The sequence below is a fragment of the Rhinolophus ferrumequinum genome, chromosome 8 (assembly GCF_004115265.2).
Source record: "Rhinolophus ferrumequinum isolate MPI-CBG mRhiFer1 chromosome 8, mRhiFer1_v1.p, whole genome shotgun sequence".
Classification (NCBI taxonomy): Eukaryota; Metazoa; Chordata; class Mammalia; order Chiroptera; family Rhinolophidae; genus Rhinolophus; species Rhinolophus ferrumequinum.
In genome coordinates this window covers 82474280-82494491 of record NC_046291.1, presented here as the reverse complement: position 1 = coordinate 82494491, position 20212 = coordinate 82474280, and the positions used below count along the sequence as shown (strand labels likewise).

General features: G+C 35.4%; 1 protein-coding gene across 1 annotated transcript in view; it reads right to left on the bottom strand.

The window, feature by feature from the left end:
- Positions 1-12185: 12185 nt before the first annotated feature.
- DARS1 (aspartyl-tRNA synthetase 1) overlaps positions 12186-20212 on the bottom strand; it is a 49298-nt gene continuing 41271 nt past the window's right edge. The window contains exons 11-16 of the mRNA XM_033112739.1: positions 19561-19707; positions 18423-18465; positions 17054-17134; positions 15881-15992; positions 15628-15699; positions 12186-12856 (exon numbers count right to left, since the gene is read on the bottom strand). Of these exons, the coding sequence (XP_032968630.1) occupies positions 12765-12856; positions 15628-15699; positions 15881-15992; positions 17054-17134; positions 18423-18465; positions 19561-19707 (547 nt within the window). The 3' untranslated portion in view covers positions 12186-12764. The remainder of the gene's footprint in view (positions 12857-15627; positions 15700-15880; positions 15993-17053; positions 17135-18422; positions 18466-19560; positions 19708-20212) is intronic.

Here is a 20212-nt window from a genome sequence, read left to right as displayed (position 1 = left end):
GGGCATTAACATGTGATACTAAGATGCTAAGATCTTTATATTTTGTGCCTACTCCCAGAGATCTATCCGTATGTCTTTTCTTTTCTTTTTTTCTTTTTTTTAAAGATTTTATTGGGGAAAGGGAACAGGAGTTTATTGGGGAACAGTGTGTACTTCCGGGATTTTTTTCCAAGTCAAGTTGTTGTCCTTTCCATCTTAGTTGTAGAGGGTACAGCTCAGCTCCAGGTCCAGTTGCGGTTGTTAGTTGCAGGGGGCACAGCCCACCATCCCTTGCGGGAGTCGAACTGGCAACCTTGTGGTTGAGAGGACACACTCCAACCAACTGAGCCATCCGGGAGCTCAGTGGCAGCTCAGCTTAAGGTGCCGTGTTCAATCTTAGTTGTGGGGGGCACAGCCCACCATCCCTTGTGGGAGTTGAACCAGCAACCTTCTGGTTGAGAGCCCACGCTCCAACCGAGCCATCTGGCACTGGCCCATATGGGAATCGAACCGGCAGCCTCGGTGTTAGGAGCACGGAGCTCCAACCGCTTGAGCCACCGGGCTGGCCCCTTCTGTCTTTTCTGTAAGCTTCCTTCTTCCCACATTCTAGTCTTTTTCTTTCCTGGCCTGTGACTAATCAGCCTAGCCATTCACTGATGCCCATGAATACACGCAGTCTTACCTTGGGCCGCTTCTCTTCCTATACAAACAGATGGCCAGAGGCAGTCCTCGGGAGCATTTCAAGTCTTTCAAGGCCACCCTTGAGTGGTGGTAGCACAGCAACCACAGCCACTTTTTGTCAGCCCAGCCATGAACCAACCGTGGCTCTTTTGCTCCTCTGCTAGCTAGCTAGTCCTAAGGGAGTCTCCTTTGTCCCCTCTGTCCCCACACATGGCCATGAGTTTGAGTTGAGGAGCAGCACAGAAACGACAGTGGTAATGACAAGGGGCTCTGGTAGTCCTGCTTATCTAGTTTACTTGGGCCTTGTTCTATTCATGTCCAGTCCTAGATGTATCAACCACTATCTTTTTTTTTAAATTAATTAATTAATTAATTAATTATTTAAATTTATTGGGGTGACAATTGTTAGTAAAGTTACATAGATTTCAGGTGTACAATTCTGTATCACATCATCTATAAATTACATTGTGTGTTCACCACCCAGAGTCAGTTCTCCTTCCATCACCACATATTTGATCCCCCTTACCCTCATCTCCCACCCGCCCCCCTTACCCTCTGGTAACCACTATACTATTGTCTGTGTCTATGAGTTTTTTTTTTTTTTTTTTTTAAAGATTTTATTGGGGAAGGGGAACAGGACTTTATTGGGGAACAGTGTGTACTTCCAGGACTTTTTTCCAAGTCAAGTTGTTGTCCTTTCAGTCTTAGTTGTGGAGGGCGCAGCTCAGCTCCAGGTCCAGTTGCCGTTGCTAGTTGCAGGGGGCACAGCCCACCATCCCTTGCCTTGTGGGAGTCGAACCGGAACCTTGTGGTTGAGAGGAGGTGCTCCAACCAACCGAGCCATCTGGGAGCTCAGCGGAAGCTCAGCAGAAGCTCAGCAGCAGCTCAGCTCAAGGTGCCATGTTCAATTTTTTTAGTTGCAGGGGGCGCTGCCCACCATCCCTTGCGGAAGTCGAACCGGCAACCTTGTGGTTGAGAGGATACGCTCCAACCAACTGAGCCATCGGGGAGGCAGCTCAGCTCAAGGTGCCGTGTTCAATCTTAGTTGCAGGGGGCAGAGCCCACCATCCCTTGTGGGACTCGAGGAATTGAACCGGCAACCTTGTGGTTGAGAGCCCACTAGCCCATGTGGGAATCGAACCGGCAGCCTTTGGAGTTAGGAGCATGGAGCTCTAACTGCCTGAGCCACTGGGCCGGCCCTATGAGTTGTTTTTTTCCTTAGACGTTTATCATTTATATCCCTCACAGTGTGGACCCCCCGCCCCCCATCCACTATCTCTCTGACATCGCACCGAGCCATTCCTTTTCCACTATCTCCACTCCCAATGCTGTACTCTGCCTCTTGTAAATGTATACATACCTATATGTACATATATATATATATATATATATATATATATATATATATAATATTATAGTTGGCATTCATTATTGTTCAGCTTCAGGTGTACAGTGCAGTGATCAGGCATCTACATCTTCCCTGAGATGGTCTCCCAAATGGGACATGTATCTATCGGATACCCTACAAAATCTTTATAACATTATTGATTACATTCCCCAGATTAATTTTCAAAACCCCGTGGCCATCTTGTGGTTACTGACTGTTTTCTAATCCCCTCACCTTCCCCCTTACCCCCACGCCCATCTAGCAACCCTCAGTTTTTCCTCTTGTCTCCAAACTGTTTCTGATTAGTTCATTCACTTATTCTTTTCTTTAGATTCTGCATATAAGTGAGATCATATGGTACTTATCTTTCTCTGTCTGACTTATTTCACTTAACATAATGTTCTCTAGGTCCATCCATGTTGTTGCAAATGGTAAGATTTCTTTCTTCATGGCTGCGTAATACTCCATTGTATAAATGTACCACAGCTTCTTAATCCAGTCATCTACCGATGGGCATTTCAGTTGTTTCCATGTCTTAGCTATTGTGTATAGTGCTGCAATAAACATAGAAGTGCATAAAGATTTTTGAATTGGAGTTTTGGATTTCTCTGGATAGATACCTAAGAGTGGAATTGCTGGATCATAGGGTAGTTCCATTTTCAGATTTTTGAGATACCTCCATACTGTTTTCCACAGTGGCTGCACCAATCTGCAATCCCACCAACAGTGCACAAGCGTTCCTTTTTCTCCACATCCGCGCCAGCACTTGTTGTGATAGCCATTTTGACTGGGGTGAGGTGGTATCTCATTGTGGTTTTTATTTGCATTTCTCTGATGTCAACCACTATCTTTTGATGGACTGCTTCTGACCCTTATGATATGGAGGATCTGGCAGAACCCGCACATAATGGGGAGGTCTGGCTGCATGGTCACTTGATGTCCTATAGTCAGGTGCTCTATTTCCACCGAACCCTGTGGCAAGCCGGGGGCTATTTACTGAATGGTGTATAGTTCTCTATACAGATGGCATAGATTTGCTCCAGAAGCTAAGAGGTCTATGTTGTGATTCCCCTATGGGGGCCTCCTATAAACTCTACGTGGTGCCTTTTCCCACCACTAGATACCACTAGATACCACGGGTTCTGCTGGTTGAAGCACAGCCTGGACCTGTGTAAGAGGCTTCTTCTGTTCTAGGCACCACTTAAATCTGACAGCATTCCGTGTAGATAGGTCAGAACAGTATTCTGTGAAGTATTCAATAGTTATGAGTTCCATGTATTCTAGACTTGGAAAGTAAACAGAAACTAGGATATTATTATTACACTTTTTGAATGTCTTATAAAAAGTGGGGCAACTATAAAAATGTTATGGATGGTCTTCTGTGATTTCTTTAAAACCATTCAAAGAATGTTTTACTTTCCTATCACCTTAAAACAAACAAACAAAACCTTCAGCATTTCAAATGCTAAAGTCACATAAGCATTTTCAAAATCCAATTTGTATATATATTTAGCACCCACCATGTCTGCCTGCCTTGTTAAACACTCTGGTGATAGCAGTAAGAATACAAAAGAATTTTGTAATTAGCATTTTAATGCTTCTCACAAGTGGAAAATTCAATTAGGTCTGGTTCTGAAGGAAATATCAAGCTGAATATGTGGAGGCTGTGACTAATAACCAGTTAGCACAGCAATAATGCTATGTGTGTATGTCAATGGTTTTCCTTCACATTGGAAATGTTAGTTGTCCCCATTTGGATCCAGTGACAGCCCAGATGCAGGAGTCTGTTAGAGCATAAAGCATGTTCTGAGTTACTCTATTTAACAAAGCAGACAACTAATCTCATTTAATTCCTGAAACTTGTCTCTGTTCAGCAATTCCTTAATACAAATTGCTGCATGATCAACTCTTCTTTCTTATAACAGCTTAAAAGAACACTCATACAGAGATATGTCTGCCTGAATATATTAAAAGTAGAGTAATTAATTTGAAAACTTTTATAAAGATTTGGCTAACTTAGAAAAATGAGTAACTATTTTGAAGCTCAAAATAATCCGTCAAAATATACAATCTACTTATTTTTAAAAGCAGATAGGAAAAAGGCAAAAGGTTAAAAATAACATTACTGTTTATGTCCTTTCAGACTTCTGAGTACATATACCTTTTTGGGTAGGTACATATTATTTTCCACAAACAGTGTGACGTGGTATCTGTGTAAAGGTCCTGGTAGGAAACACTCAGAAGTATGCTTGAAGGGAGTTTTGTGAAGAGGCCATAAATAAAGGTTTGGGATGGTGAAGCACCCTAGAGCTAGCAACTATAGGAAGCTATTACCACCTCTCAGACTGAAGGGGCATATTTGGAAAGGCAGTAGCACCTGGGACCTGAGAAGAAGCTATGGCTGTAGAGAGGAAGCTGTAACCTTCTTCTCAATGGAAGCTGTGGCCTTCAGGAGAGGAGAGAAGCCATGGCCAAAATGTGGTCCAGCAGAGAAGGAAAATAAATATCCTGAACTTTCTCTTCTCCATCCATGTGATCTCTTGTTGGTGGCTTCCAATGACCAAACCCAATCAGAAGTCATTGGGAAGGGTCCTAGTTGATGTGATCCGTAGAAGTTGGCCTCCCAGGGGACACAGCAGCCTGGAAAAAGGCATGAGTGGGGAGGGGAAGGTGGCAAATAGAGAAATGTCCAACTTACCTGAAGAGCTTTCAATGACAATGAAGAGATATATATATATATATATATATATAGTCTTGGCTTTGCATGATTCTGATAAGTAAAAATTTTTTCAGTTACTGTTCATTAAATTATACTAGTCCCCTAACAACGTGGTTCAAATTGGTATATTAACTGAGTAATGGCATAAAATACAAACTTCACTGCTAGCTCTTCAGTCCACAGATCACTCCGTAAGTAACCGATGTTCGTCATGATCAGTGACCAATCATTTCACTTCTTTCAAAGTCTGTCAGTGATTGGTCACTGCTCATATTATTCAATATATACAGACAGCAAAGTATGTACTTCTGTTGCCTCCTTGTTTCCCAGAGGAACTCATGCGACATTTTACAAAAACAGGTAATTGAAAGAGGTCATTGACCAACAAAGATTAAATTGCAGCAAAGAAACAAAAAGTGGTAACTCCTTAAGTAAAATGTGAATTGAATGTAAATGGAGTTATAGAAGAAATAGCTGATTATTGGGGTGTTGATACTGTCACTGTTTGAGAAACTCCAGATATGCAGTGAGAGGAACTTTGTGAAGATGAACTTATTGACCTAAACAAGGAAAGTGGTTGTGATGGAAAGGATGAAGATAGCTCGAAGGAAGTGATAAAAGCAGAAAATTTCACATTAAAGGAACTCTTGGAGGTATTTCATGACATTGCAAAAGGATAAAGTGTTGGAAAAGTATATGAACTTAGGGAGGAGTATGATAATTCAGCAAACCATGGTCACTCCATAATGTAACAAGAAGGGAAAGAAGCACTGTTCAAATTACTTTTTATAAGTTTTTTTTTTTAACAGAAGAATAAAACACTTTAATTCTCAATGTTTTAAATTATAATGTACTAAATAAATAATAGTTTTACTATCTTAGTTCCCTATATACTTATAACCAAGAGTTAAGAGAAATTTTAGTATTTGACAAATTTTAAAGGTCAGAGAATAATCATAGTTTTCACCTTTGATTATTAACATTGCTTTGCAGTTTTGGTTTGTATGGTCATTTTTAGGGTCTTACACAACTGTGTAAAGCAAGGACTGCCTGTATTGTGCTTTTTAATGATTAACATTCTGTAATATGGACAAAGCATTATTTAATACCCTATTAATGAAAATTAAGGTTGTTTCCAATTTTTTCACTAGTATAAATAATGCTGCGATAAATATCCTTATAACATCATTTTGTACACCTGTATTGTTAGGATAAATTCTAAAAGTGAGGGTTTACGGGGTCAAAGGCTATGCACATTCACATTTTGATACATACGAGTATTGCCAAAATAAAATCCAGAAAGGCTGGCTGAGAGTTTACACTTCACTAACAGTTACACTCCACTAACAGTGTCTCAAATTTCCCAACTCTCCATCCTGTGGGGAACAGTAAGTAAGTTTATTGTCATTGCCAGTTTGATATCTTGCTGGTGTTTCAACTGGGTTGCCAGGGAAGATGAACATCTTTAAGAAGTAAGGCTTTAAAGTTATTTGGAAAAGATTAAAAGATTATTGACGTTGAAAGTAGACAGAGCATTTATTTGCTCTAGGGACATGTTGGCATCTTTAACCATGAGAAACTGCAGCAGCCAGCGGCCCAACTTTCTGGGCAATAATTAAGAGGCTGGCAGCTCATTTTAATTAAGCAAGGTACAAACAAACGATGATTTGAAGCAAGAGTGTACAAAAAAGTGGTACGACTTTGCAAACATTCACTTAAAGGAAAAATATTTTTTTAAAGTCTTAAATATGTTTCAGCTTGCGTTAACAGTTTTACTTTAGAAAGTACTCTTACTATAAATAAGTAAAAACAAATCTGAAGTGCAGGAAGTTATGCAATACAAGAGACAGTCCATGACAAAAGCCTCAGTACAAATTTGATTATACTCCAGCAGAACCCTTTGCAACAGTCCAGAAGACAACTTCCTGTGGAGCCTGCTACCCTTAGCCACTGCAAATGTCAACTGGGCAACAACTTAGTTTGAAAACGACTGTGCTACGAGATAGCATCTACTCATTGTTTAAATAGTATTTTCTTCCTTCATATTATAATAATCTTCCTCAAAATGGCCCCAAGAGTTTACATGTGATAACCCCTTCTATATGAAAACATGTCAAGAATGGACAAAAACAGGACACAGGCAAAAATATTTTGTAGGACAGTATGATAAAGAATTTATCGAAAGGCATAAATGACTGCTTAACTGCCACCAAAGAATATATGAACGAAAATAGGCATAAATGAGATAGGCATAAACTAATAGAAATTTTACAAGTAAAAATATAGTCATTGAAATACGAGACATGATAGAATAGTTAGAGGCTCAAAGTTAGTTAATTGGAGTTTCCAAAAAAGTGGAGAAAATGGTAAAGCAGCAGTATTTGAAGAGATACCTGCTGAGAATTTTCCATAACTGAAAACAAATGTGGGTCCTAGACAAAAAGCACACTGAATACTGCACAAGATGAATAACTGCTGAACAGATCACAAAGAATTGGTAAAATACCAAAGATAAAGAGGCAACTTCAAAGCTACCAAGGAAAGAGGCCAGATTACCTACAAAGGAAAAACAAATATAGTGACAGCAAACTACTCATAGCCAACAAGAGAATTTAATGGTATAATATTTCAAAGTGCTAGGGAAAATAATTGCTTAACCTAGAATTTTATCCTGAGCCAAAGTATCATTCAAAAGTACAGGACACTTTAGAGTTTATATTCAACAGATACTGTCTTAAAGAAATATTAAAGGAGGTACTTTAGTAAGATGTGAACCCTGAGGGAATACACAGATATAAGAAACAATGATGAGCACAAAACTAAGTCAGTATAAAAATAAGTCAGTATATATTTAATTAACTACTGACAATAAAATAAATCCCTAAAATTTAGCAAACTAGGGGGAAAAAACACTTAAGAAACCAGAAGGAAAGAAAATGATATAAGAACAAAAATTTATGAGCTAAAAAACAAGGAATAGAAAGGATCAATAGCATCAAAAGCTAAAGACGTTAGCTTAAGAGATTTAATAAAACATTAATAATTTTGGGGTGGTCGGTTAGCTCAGTTGGTTAAGGTGTGATGCTGATAACAACACGGTTGCCAGTTTGATCCCCACATGGGCCACTGTGAGCTGTTCCCTCCTTAAAAAAAGCAAAACAAAACAAAAAAACATTAATAATTTTCAAGTTAGAGAAAAGGCACAAAAAAGATGGTTAATTTTTAAAAAAAATCTTAATACTATGAACATTATTCTATTAAATATAAAACTTTCTCTGTCTCAAACAAACTGTTTCAAAAAGGAGTCTGATATGCCATAGATATCCAAACTGGAAGCGAAAAATATAAAAAAAGAAAATAATAGCTATAAACATAGATATAAAATCTTTAAATATAAAATTAGCATCTATAAGTGGACTGTAAAAGTTAAGATGTATATTATTATAATCTCTAGAGTAATAACTAAAAAAAAATACGAAGAAGTTTAGTTAAAATGCCAATAGGAAAATTAAAATGAAATTCTAAAATATATTTAGTTATTTTAAAAAAGATAGCAAAGGAAAAATGAGGAACAAAAAACAGGAGGCAAGTAGGAAACAATATAATGATACATACAAATCTAACCATGTAAATAACTACATTTAAATCTTTTGGGATAAATTCTCTAATTAAAACACAGAGATTGGCAGAATGGATAAATAAGACCCAACCAAATGCTGCCTATAAGAAATCCACTAACTACCGTATAAAGACAGAGGTGGGCTAAAGGTAAATGATGGAAAAAGATATAACATACAGATAAGCACAAGAAGATGGAAATGGTTATATTAAGATCAGATATAACAGATTTCAAGAGAGCATTACCAGAGTTACAAAGGGGAATTTCACCAGATAAAAGGGCCACATCTCAAGAAAGACGTAACAATCGTAACAGTGTATATGTCTAACAACAAAGCTTCAAAATACACAAATCAAAAATGTACAGAATTAGGGGCGGCAGGTTAGCTCAGTTAGAGCGCGGTGATCTTTAACAAGGTTGCTGGTTCGATCCCCGCATGAGCCACTGTGAGCTGCCCGCTCCACAACTAGATTGAAACAACTATTTGACTTGGAGCTGATGGGTCCTGGAAAACCACACTTAAAGTAAATAAAAGTTTAAAGCAAACAAACATACAAAAAAACTGTGGATCGATTTAAAATAAATTTACAGAATTAAAGAGACAATTCTAAAATCATCTGTCCAATTTCAGCAACTGATAGAACTAGATTAAAAAAAGAAAAATATCAAAGACACAGAAGTTCTGAACAACACTATCAACACTATTTCTAACCCTACACTCAACAAGGAAAGATGACGACTATTCGTTCTTTCCAAAAGCACATGGTCAGATTTACCAAGAGATGTGATGAACTAGTACATGGAACACTGAAAAACCTACAATACATTGCAAAAGGAAATTAAAGAAGACCTAAAAAAATGGGATAATCATTCATATTCATGGACTGGAAGAATCAACATTGTTAAGATGGCAATTTTCCCCAGAAGTTCAATAGTCAATGTAATCCAAATCAAAATCTTAGCAGGGTTTTTTGAAGAAACCGACAAAACGATATGAAAATTTACATGAAAAGGCACAGAACTTATCATAGTCAAAATAAACCTGAAAAAAGAGGGACAAGTTCAGAGGACTTATACTCCCTGATTTCAAGGTTTACTTAAAACTGCAAAAATCAAGATACTGTGTGGTATTAGCACAACTACACACATATGGATCAACAGAACAGAACAGAATTTAGAAACAGACCCATACTTATATGGTCAACTCTTTTCCACAAAGGTGCCGAAGTAATTCAACAGGAAAAGGACAGATCCAACAGATAGTGCTGGATCAACGAAATAGCTATATGGGGGAAAGAAACAGAAACAAAAAAACCCTTGATCCTTGTAAACACCATATACAAAAATTAACTTGAAATGGATCATAGACCTAAATGAAAGAGTTCAAATTACTGAAAATATAGAAGAAAACTTAAAAAGAAAATATTTGTGACATTCGGTTAGGCAGTTTTCTTAAACAGACTACAAAAAGCACAACTATAGAATTAAAAACTTTTGCTCTTTATAAGGCAGTTAAAGAAAGAAAAGGCAAGCCACAGACTGGGACAAACTAAGTAGTTGCCAAACATACATCTGACAAAGGGCTCGTATTGAGAATATATAGAAAGCTCTTATAACTCAAGTAGAAGACAATTAACCCAATAAAAGAAATGGGCAAAAGATATGAAGACACTTCACCAAAGACATATAAATGACCAATAAGCACATGAAAAGAAGCTCATCGTTAATCAATAGGGAAGTGCAGTTAGTGTCACAGTGAAATACTGTGAAACCACCATAGCTTGTCTCAGGATAAATTCTAGAACAGCTAAAATTAAAAAGACTGATATTTCTAAGTGTTGGTGATGATGTAGAGCAGCTTAAACTCTTATTCACTGCTGGTAGAAACACGAAACGGTACAGCTACTTTGGAAAACAGTATGGCAGTATCTTATAAAGTTATACACTTCTCATACAACCTAGCAATTTCACTCCTAAATATCTACCTAATAGAAATGAAAACATGTCTATACTAAAACTTGCAAACAAATGTTCCTATTCAGGAGCTTGTGGTGTCAAAGCGCCCGCCGTCTCCATGGAGAGAGGCAAGGTGGCCGAGCTCCGGAGGCACCTGCAGGGCGAGGATGTCGGATAGTCCTGGCCACTGTCCCCTGCAGCAAGAGGAAGCTGCAGCCCACCCAGGCCATCCTCACCCTGACAGCTTCAGCAGTAAACAAGATAAAACTTCTTAAAGATAAGCCTGGACATGTAGGTGTGAAAGTCAGTGTCCGAACCAGGGATTGTAATGGCCTTTCTTGTACTCGAGGATATACGAAGACAAAAGGAGATTCTGATGAAGTTGTCTTTCCAAATCATTTTATAAATTCAAGGTAATTCCAATCAAAATCCAGAATATACTATCCAATCTGCAAAACAATACTAGGCAATGTTTATAGAATCATAAACATTTATTTAAAATATAAAAACAAAAAAAGAATTAAAACACACTGAATTCATATACTAGTTATCACCAGGGAAGAAAGGAATAGAATCATAGTGGATACACAGGATACCTTAACTGTATCCATAATTTATTTTCCCCTAAAAAAAGAAAATATCAGAAGCAAATATGACAATGTTAGGATTTGATAAAGTTGGGTGTCAAGTACAGGGGTATCCTTTTCAAGCTCCAATCTGGTTGGCATGTTTGGAAAACTTCTTAAGAAAAATAATTAAAAATATTGTATCACTCTAAGACTTTTACACACCGTTTAATTTGAAAGCAGCTATAATTCTGTGAACTTGAGAAGAATAGCTCTGGGACCATTTTATTATACTATTTTAGGGCCTGGGGATTACATAATACAGGAAAAGATGGACAGTAGTCCATTTTATTCTTGGTGTGGCTTAAATTTATTCAATACTGTTGGGATGCCTATTATAGTCAAGATACTCTGGTAGGATATGAAAGAAAGATAAAAATTGAATATCTACTTTTAAAGAGCTCATAATTTAGGTGATGAAATAAATTAATTAAAAAAAATAATATGCAGGTATTTATGATAAAGTCCTACCGATCTGTATTATGTTTTCTTTTCCTGTAGGAAAATACTTGCATTACATTGTTTTGTTCTTGCCCATTATGTATATGGTTCACTGTAAAATTAACATCAGCATTAATATATTTAATAGTCTAGAGGGAAAGTGTTTCTACTTATAATTCTTACATAGAAATTTCTTTGTGGTAGGGAAAATGGGAGTGCATTTTAGTGACATTCACTAAATACCAGTACCAGTTAAAAATGAAACTGAAAATTCTGTAGTATCTTTTATGTGAAATAAACTATTAAGCAACCCAACTCTTTACGCTTTAAGAGCTCTATCCTTATACCCATCAACTTATGTCTTGATATGAATACATGTTATGAATATATCAGTCTTCATTTGCTTTTAGGCATTTACATATATCAATTGTATGTTTTTTTTTCCAAATTATAAATGTCAGGAACCAGTTATAGGGGTGGCTGGATGGCTCAGTTGGTTAGAGCATGAGCTCTCAACAACAAGGTTGCTTCTCAATTCCCACATGGGATGGTGGGCTTCGCCCCCTGCAACTAAAGATTGAAAACAGCAACTGGACTTGGAGCTGAGCTGTGCCCTCTACAGCTGGACTGAAGGACAATGACTTGGAGCTGATGGGCCCTGGAGAAACACACTGTTCCCAAATATTCCCCAACAAAAATAAAAACAAATTAAAGTTTTAAAAGAAAGGACCAGTTATAAAATCAGACTGCCATGAAGTTACACAAAGACAACTATAATTACCTTTAAAATTTTATTGAAATTCAGGTTTAGAATTAACAATTTAATACAATATTATACTGAATATTTTCTAACCAGTATTCTCACCTGCTTTACGTGATTTCTGGGCACAACTTTTAAGAATTGATACTTTCTGCCTTATTTTCCATAATATGCCAATTATACAATCATTACAATCTCAGATACTTCCCTAAAATTTTTCTTATCTCAATGTCAGAATTTAAAAAAATAAGCTCAAATATTGAAAATTTAAGACATTAATATTACAGCCACTGTAATATAGAAAAGAAAAAAATTTACAATCTTAACTGTTTAAAATTGTTAACATTTATTGTAGTAATACAGTATGAATTTTTAATATAACCATATTAATTTTTCATTAAAATGATCAACCATTCCCTACTGAAGCATGTCCAAAGTTATAAAAATCTTCTCTTTTAAAGTAACCTATACTGAATTAATCCAAAAGTAATCGTGGCACTTTAGATAAGACATCTGTTCTACTGCATATTTTAAGTACCTAAGGTACAGCCTGATTGATAGCAGGTTACTGGAAAAAATATCAAGCCCGGCTTTTTTCAAGGAGTGAGTCGTTTGGGGTCACGGGGAAACATTGAGGTCTGACGAATATTGTGCAATCCCAAAAACAGCATAGTCACCCGTTCCAACCCTAGGGAAAATAAAGTAAATATCAATTCCTTTTCTAAAAACCTCTCAGGATCTTACTTACTGAAAACTACTAACATAATACTTTTCCTTATTAGGAAGGACAATGACTTCTATTATTTCGAGTTTATTTAAAATTGAGTGTTTGGATCTGATTCAGAAATAGAGCTACTGTATGTGGGAAGGACAAAATGAGATATTCTTAAGTTGTACGATTCTGTGAAATGTGAACTACAAAAATCTATGTAAATGTCTAAAATTTATGACTTTTTAATAAAAAAACCATTTTATAAGCCTGTATGTTTTCAAATGACACCAGATTCTAATTATGTAGTTCAGGTCATCAGTATTAGATGAGAGCCACAAACTTGTTCAAGTAAGTTTATTAATAGTACCAGAAATTTATTGTAATTCAATAGACCTGTAACATGGTGGGTGGTTCCTTGTATAAATGACTCTAGAGTACATTATACTAAATGCTTTGAGTGTAGAATGTGACATAAATTTTGACATGTGACATAAATGCTACCTTACTGACAAGAATTAAGATCAAGTACCAGCTAAGAAACAGCAAAACTAGCAAATGAAACTTTTTATGTGCAATTTAATTTATCTGTTTTACTAAAGTTGTAGAAGACTAATATACCACACAAAGAAGGCAAGGTCAGAGAATATTTTTATATAGCAACAACTTTCAATTTTAAAGGAATATATTTAACTCTAAAACAAATATAACTAAGAGAATTAACATTTTTATTCCTATTCCTTACTAAAAAACATCTGCAGACGTGTATTTGAACCTTGTGTTACAGTACTCTAACACTAATCTAAAAAAAAAACCAAAAACCAAAAATCACCCCATCCCATCTTCCTCTCAAATGTTAATTATCAAAAATAGGTGGGGGGTAGCCGGATGGCTCAGTTGGTTGGAACACCAGCTCTCAACAAGACTGCGGGTTCAATTCCCACATGGGATGGTGGGCTGCGCCCCCTGCAACTAAGATTGAAAATGGCGACTGGACTTGAAGCTGAGCTGCGCCCTCCACAACCAGATTGAAGGACAACGACTTGGAGCTGACTGGCCCTGGAGAAACACACTGTCACCGAATAGTCTCCAAAAAAACAAAAAAACATAGGTGGTATTTTGATAGGCATTCAAGTGTCCTTCTTCACAAGATAAAAATTTACATTGTCAAGAGTTACAAAAGTTTCTAATATTATACAAAGTGCACATTACCGAATAACAGAAAATAGTAATGAATTTTTCATTAAAACTTAAAACTCTATATTCAGTGTAGTTTTGTTTGTAATAACAACCTATATGTCCATCAACAGGAAGCTGGTTATCCTTTCAATGTATTCTATGTGTGTTAAAAAAAGAAGGAAAAAGCTCTTTAGGTATTGATAAAGAATGAGCTACTCAGCATAATATTCTCAAGGTCCATCCATGTTGTTGCAAATGGTAAGATTTCATTTTTTTTTTATAGCTGAGTAATACTCCGATGGGGGGGGGAGGGAATGCGGGAGAAGGTGAAGGGATTAGAAAGAGCAAATCAGTAGACACGATATAGTCATGGGGATGTGAAATACAGAATGGGGAATATAGTCAACAGTGTTGTAAAGATTATGTAAGATGCCAGATGGGCACTGTACTTAGCAAGGGGATCGCTTCATAGACTGTGTAGGTGCATGACTAATGCGCTGTACAACTGAAGCTGAAATAGAATAATATTGTATGTCAAATATAAGAATATATACATACGTGTGTGTATCAACTATAAGAACATATATATATGTGTGTGTATATATATATATATAGTTACGGGAGGTGGAGTACAGCATACGGCAGATAGTCAATGGTATTGTAACTGTTATATAAGATATCAGAGGGGTAATAGCTTGGGGGAGGAGGATTATCACTTTGTGAGGGGTGTAAATGTTTAACTATTATGTTGCTTTGTACATCTGAAACTAATAAAAAAATAACAAGTTACAAAATATAGTAAGTGAAAAATTCAAGATACTGAATGGTTTATACAGTATGCTACAATTGGTACAAAAATGTATTTTTACATATGCAAAAATTATCTTTGCAGAGGGAGGTGAATGCACACTCTTCTAAAATTCTTTTAATTTGAAATTTTTAAAATTATATTACCTATTCACCAAAAACCTCCAAACAAATAACAAAGAAAAATTCAACAGAAGTTAAGATTCTGAATTCTTTGAAAGAGTCTTTGATACGGACATCCAAAAGCTGAGTTAGTTAAACATTTACTCATTTTAAATCACAGAGTAGTATCTTACATATACTCTAGAAGTGGTCCTAAAAGTCAATGAAATGTTACATTTCAACAAAAACATTTAGCAGCAATCTGAGCTAACTCGAAGGAGAGCTTTAATTTGGGCTAATCTGAATGAAATTAAGGATTCAGAAAGAAAACAGGATATTCAATTTGTAAGACATTTTGCTTTTAAACCCTTCAGAGAAAAAGAATGGTAAGAACTTTATTACAATATTTTAGAACATACATGTTAGCTGTTTACTTTGTTCCTTGGAAATCAAATTTTCACTTAGTTATAACTCACTTTAAAAATTCTTTTAATTCAAATTGTGTTACACTGAGCACTTATGCACTTATTTGTAAGCATTAACATACAAAATTTACTTTTTGTAGTCTAATACTGAAGATATTTAGTTAGAATTGAATAAACACTTTGCCAAATGAAATCTGGGTTGGAAATATTATTGTCATAATATTAAAGGAATATTACCAATGCCTCCACCAGCATGAGGAGGGGCTCCAAAGCGGAAGGAATCAATGTATGCCTTAATTTTCTCCAAATCTACAAAAAACCAAAACAAACATAATTTATCATCTCATTTAGGTTAAAAAAGTGCAAAAGCAATTATTGTTCAATGAAAATTAAAACAAATAATGGTGTTTCTGAGAAGTCTTTAAAAGGCTTAAAATGTGTTGTTTCAGAATATACACTACTCTCCTAAAAATATACTTAAGCTGTTTACCAATTCCATGATGTAAAGCTCTCTCTGTTAGCAGCTGAGGATCATGTATTCTTTGAGCTCCTGACAGTATTTCTTCTCCTCTCATGAACATATCATAAGAATTGGACTGTTTCTGCAGGAAAACCAAACAAACAAAAAACACAATTTTTCAAGTGGTTACCATCCTATTTCCATTACACATCGGTGGGAAAAAAAATCTCTGTTGCATGAGGAGCATGCTCATTTTTGCTTACAATTAATGATGTAACTTGCTCCAATGAACATAATTTCTTTAAAATGGATTAAACTAGTGAGGGTTGAATAATAAGTTCTTCCTTGCCTCTATCAAATTTTATGCTCCCCTTCTCCCACGCCTTCCAATAACAAATCAGAACACCACATCTCACTGCTAAGAAGTAGTGCTAATTCTTATTTCACTTTAGCAACTCAAATGTTTTTAAGTGTGGTAGGAATTTTGGGCCACTTCTGGAACTTCAATTATCAATTAAAATTCCTTTTTTATTTTAAGAAAAGCAAATTAAACATCAACTTACCATAGCTTAACCTATTCCCTATCAAGTTTTAACTAACTTTCTTTGTCTTTCAATATATCAGTGGTTCTTAAAGTGTGATTCCTGGATCAGTAGTTTCAGTGTTACCTGGAACTTGTTAGAAATGCAAATTATCAAGCCCTACCCTACACCAAGTAATCAGAAAGTTTGGTGATCGGGCCCAGAAATCTGTGCTTTAAAAAGCCCCCCAAGGAATTCTTATGCATACTAAAGTTTGGGAACCACTGCGATAGAAAAATAGTAAAAGGCCACAAGACAGTCTTTAGATTAACTCCCAGGACAGAATGTGAATTCTTAGTTCAAGGTCAAAAATAAATTTGCTAATGCCTGCAAATCTAGTAATACCATTTATTATTTATATGGTGTTTCTTCCTTGTAAATCTTCAAAAAATGACACATGAAAATGACTTTTAATATAGGTTTTTTGGGACTAATTTGCTAGAATATTCAGATTTCATTTTAACCTGAATTGACAGAAACTAGCAGAAATATATATAACAGTGTGACCACTGAAACTGCAAATTAGTAATGAAAACCATTATTCCCACTGTACAATTTGACATAGTGACAGTAAAATTTTCCTCCTTCCCCCAAACAGGTTATTTAAAATCAAATTACTTACAAGATTTTTTGGGTCAGGCATGGTATAGAACGGTCTCACAGCCAATGGATATTTATCAAGAATATAAAAATCTGTATCATACTATAAAAAGAATATATACAATTAAAATAGATTTTTAAAAAGTTTAATGAAAGTAAAAAGAAGGCTAACCTTTTGGTAATTACTGTCCTTTTTTATACATAAGGTTTTTCTTCAAGATTACTGTAATAACACTGTATATACAATAAGTGTTCTGCTTCTTTCAAGTAATGTCTGTAGCCTATAGTATTTTGCCATGATGTACATACAGATTCTTCCAACACTTAATTTTTAGGAGCTGTTGACTATTCATTCAATCATAGTTCAAATGTTTATTTTGTTTTGGGGGGGGACATGTCATCTCCCTCTAATTTCCCCCACATCAAAAATTATGCTGCAGTAAACTTCTTTTTCATTTTTTCCTTTGCTAGTCTAGCTCATTTAGTTCTTCAGATGCATTTTATAGCTGTTTATGTTAAATTATCCCAAATATCTCTGGGTTTTATAAAGAGTAGCAAAAAATTTAAACCTATAAATTATTTTGGGAAAAACTGACATCTTTATAATATTCATCTTCAAAAAACCTTGATTATCTTTCCAATAATTAAAATTTTAGTTTAGATATCAAAAGAAACTTGGTAGTTTTCTTCAAATGAAAACTATAATTGAAGTAAATAACATTAACAAGAAATTATGACATTTTTGTTCGAAAGAATACTATGTGACCTACATATAATTAAAAAGAAATCAATCACATTTCAACTGTTTTGACGTTAAACATTTTTGCTAAAACTGGAGTGTAGAGGGAATGTCACCAGAAGCAACAAACTGGAATTGGCTCTGCTGAAATAGCATTTTAAAGGTATAAACTCAACACTGCAGTTTCAGAAGTTCCCGTCAGTTTAATGGTTTAGAATGCAACCAGCAGGAGGAGCTCAAGAACTGTTTTCATTTCATTACACAATTCTCTTAATTTCTTTAAAGAACACACTAAGTTTAGCTTTTATCTTCTTGGGAGTTTTAGAAAATGAGATGGGAAAGTAGCTTTCACATAAGAAGCAGAAAGAAGACTTATTCTCCCTCAAAAGTCTCATGAATCAGCAGAGGTACTCAGGGAAGACCATTTCTCAATAATTTCAAATCATCTTGAGGTCTTTTCTAACAAATCTGAAATCTGACATAGATACCACCTTTAGAGATACCTCAGTGCAAAACAGTACAAAAAATTGAATACTGAGCTAATCAAACCATATTACTCCAGGAAAATTAGTTCCCTCTGCAACTGTTCTTTAATACCAGGATACACTTTAGATTTAGAAAAAAAAAAATACTGCATGTACAAGAATCCTACCTTTTCCTTTACCAAACGACCCAACAGCTTTTCATTTGGTGTACTGAAAAACAAAGCAAAACAAAACATGAGACCAGGTGTTTGAAGATCAAACAGCAACTTAAAAGAATTAGTAAATAAATAAAGCACTTCTTCTATTTGAAGTTCTCAAGGGATAAAAAATTCAGCCAAAATACATAGTTGTCTAGCCTGCTACTTTTTAAAAAGGCAAGTGCTACTGGAGACGACTTATAAATGCACCTGGTACAGCGACTTAGCATTTAGTAGGTGCGGCCCAATAATATTTAAATAAAACCTAACACAGAATTTAGCAATTGATTCAGAAATAACATGGATGAGATAATTTCCTACAATTACATAAAAGTTCACTATACCAACATAAGCCATTCTTGTCAATAAGTGATTCCACTTCAAAATAGTCTCTCCTTTTTGTTACTCTTTATCAACGGTTTATAAAACAAAAATCAGTGTTTCTAAGTCTTTACATATAATATTGTTTACACAAACCTGTTAAGTTTCTATATCCAAGAGGTTGCTACTTTAGCATCTATCCTACTTAAGAACAATTTCCAAAATACTTAAGAAAATATTGCCCAACTTAAAGTAATTATAGAATGCATGATTTGCCATTAAGATGTCAACTAGCAATGTAGGGGATGCTTAAAAGCATATATATAAATATATTTGTTAAACAAACAAAAATATAGAATTTTGAGTGAAATGTTTTAATAAAAAACCCTAAAAAATGGCAATATTTATCCCTTTCCTTCTTACATCCACATGAATTGTTGTGATATCTTATTTTAACTTAAGAACACTTACAGACTGAGAGAGATAACATCTTAGATGACAAAATCACAAGCAAATGTCCCTATATTCTTTACAGCATTACAAGTATGGGGGTAGAAAACAAAAAATGGTGTTTTTAAATAAAACTACTAAAGCTTTGGCAAACCACATTCAATCATAACATTTTATTTCAGATCACATTAGACAAAATGGCATCATACTATATACCCCAAAGTTAATAAAACTAAAATTTATCAGCTGGGTGAAAAGAAATTATCATTCATTAATACATTAATTCTTTCATATCTAAAACCTAATTACTAAAGTTTTAAAAATTCCAAAGACATACCTCAGATCTTCTTCATCTCCCATTTCAATTCCAGCTTCCCTAAGCATAGCCAATCCTTCACAATACTCTAGTCTTAAGGTTGGCTCCAAAAATTTGAATGGCTCACATGGGAATTGTTTATTCACTGTCTGAATTTCAGTTTGAAACCTATTTGAAGAATGATTTAGAGTTAATAAAAATGTGTGAGATAAACAGTTTTCCCACAAGAGGTCACTGTGGCAATACATAAAAATCATTTAAAAAGAATTCAGTACTGGTGAAATAAGGAGCATAAATAGTTTTTACTCATCCACACTCTTGATACTACAGTTTTTTTCTATTAACAAAGAAACAACATTTTTAACATTTCACAGAAGTCACTATCTGTGCAATGATGAAGGAAGTGCAACCCCTGAGAAGTTCAGGGGCAGAAGCTCCATGATCAGCTAAGCATCCTCTCCAGCTAAACCACTCAGCCCCACACACCCTACTAGCTGACCCGAGAGCCCGTTTCTAAGTGGCCAGTTGACAGGGACCCCTAAGTAGCCGGTTGACAGTGATCCAAGAGCCAACTGTCCTTCCTACTAGTTCTATGCATTCCACTGATAATTTTGAAATTCAGAGGTAACAACTCAAAAGGAAATGCTTTTAGAGCAAAGCTCTTTGAGTAAAA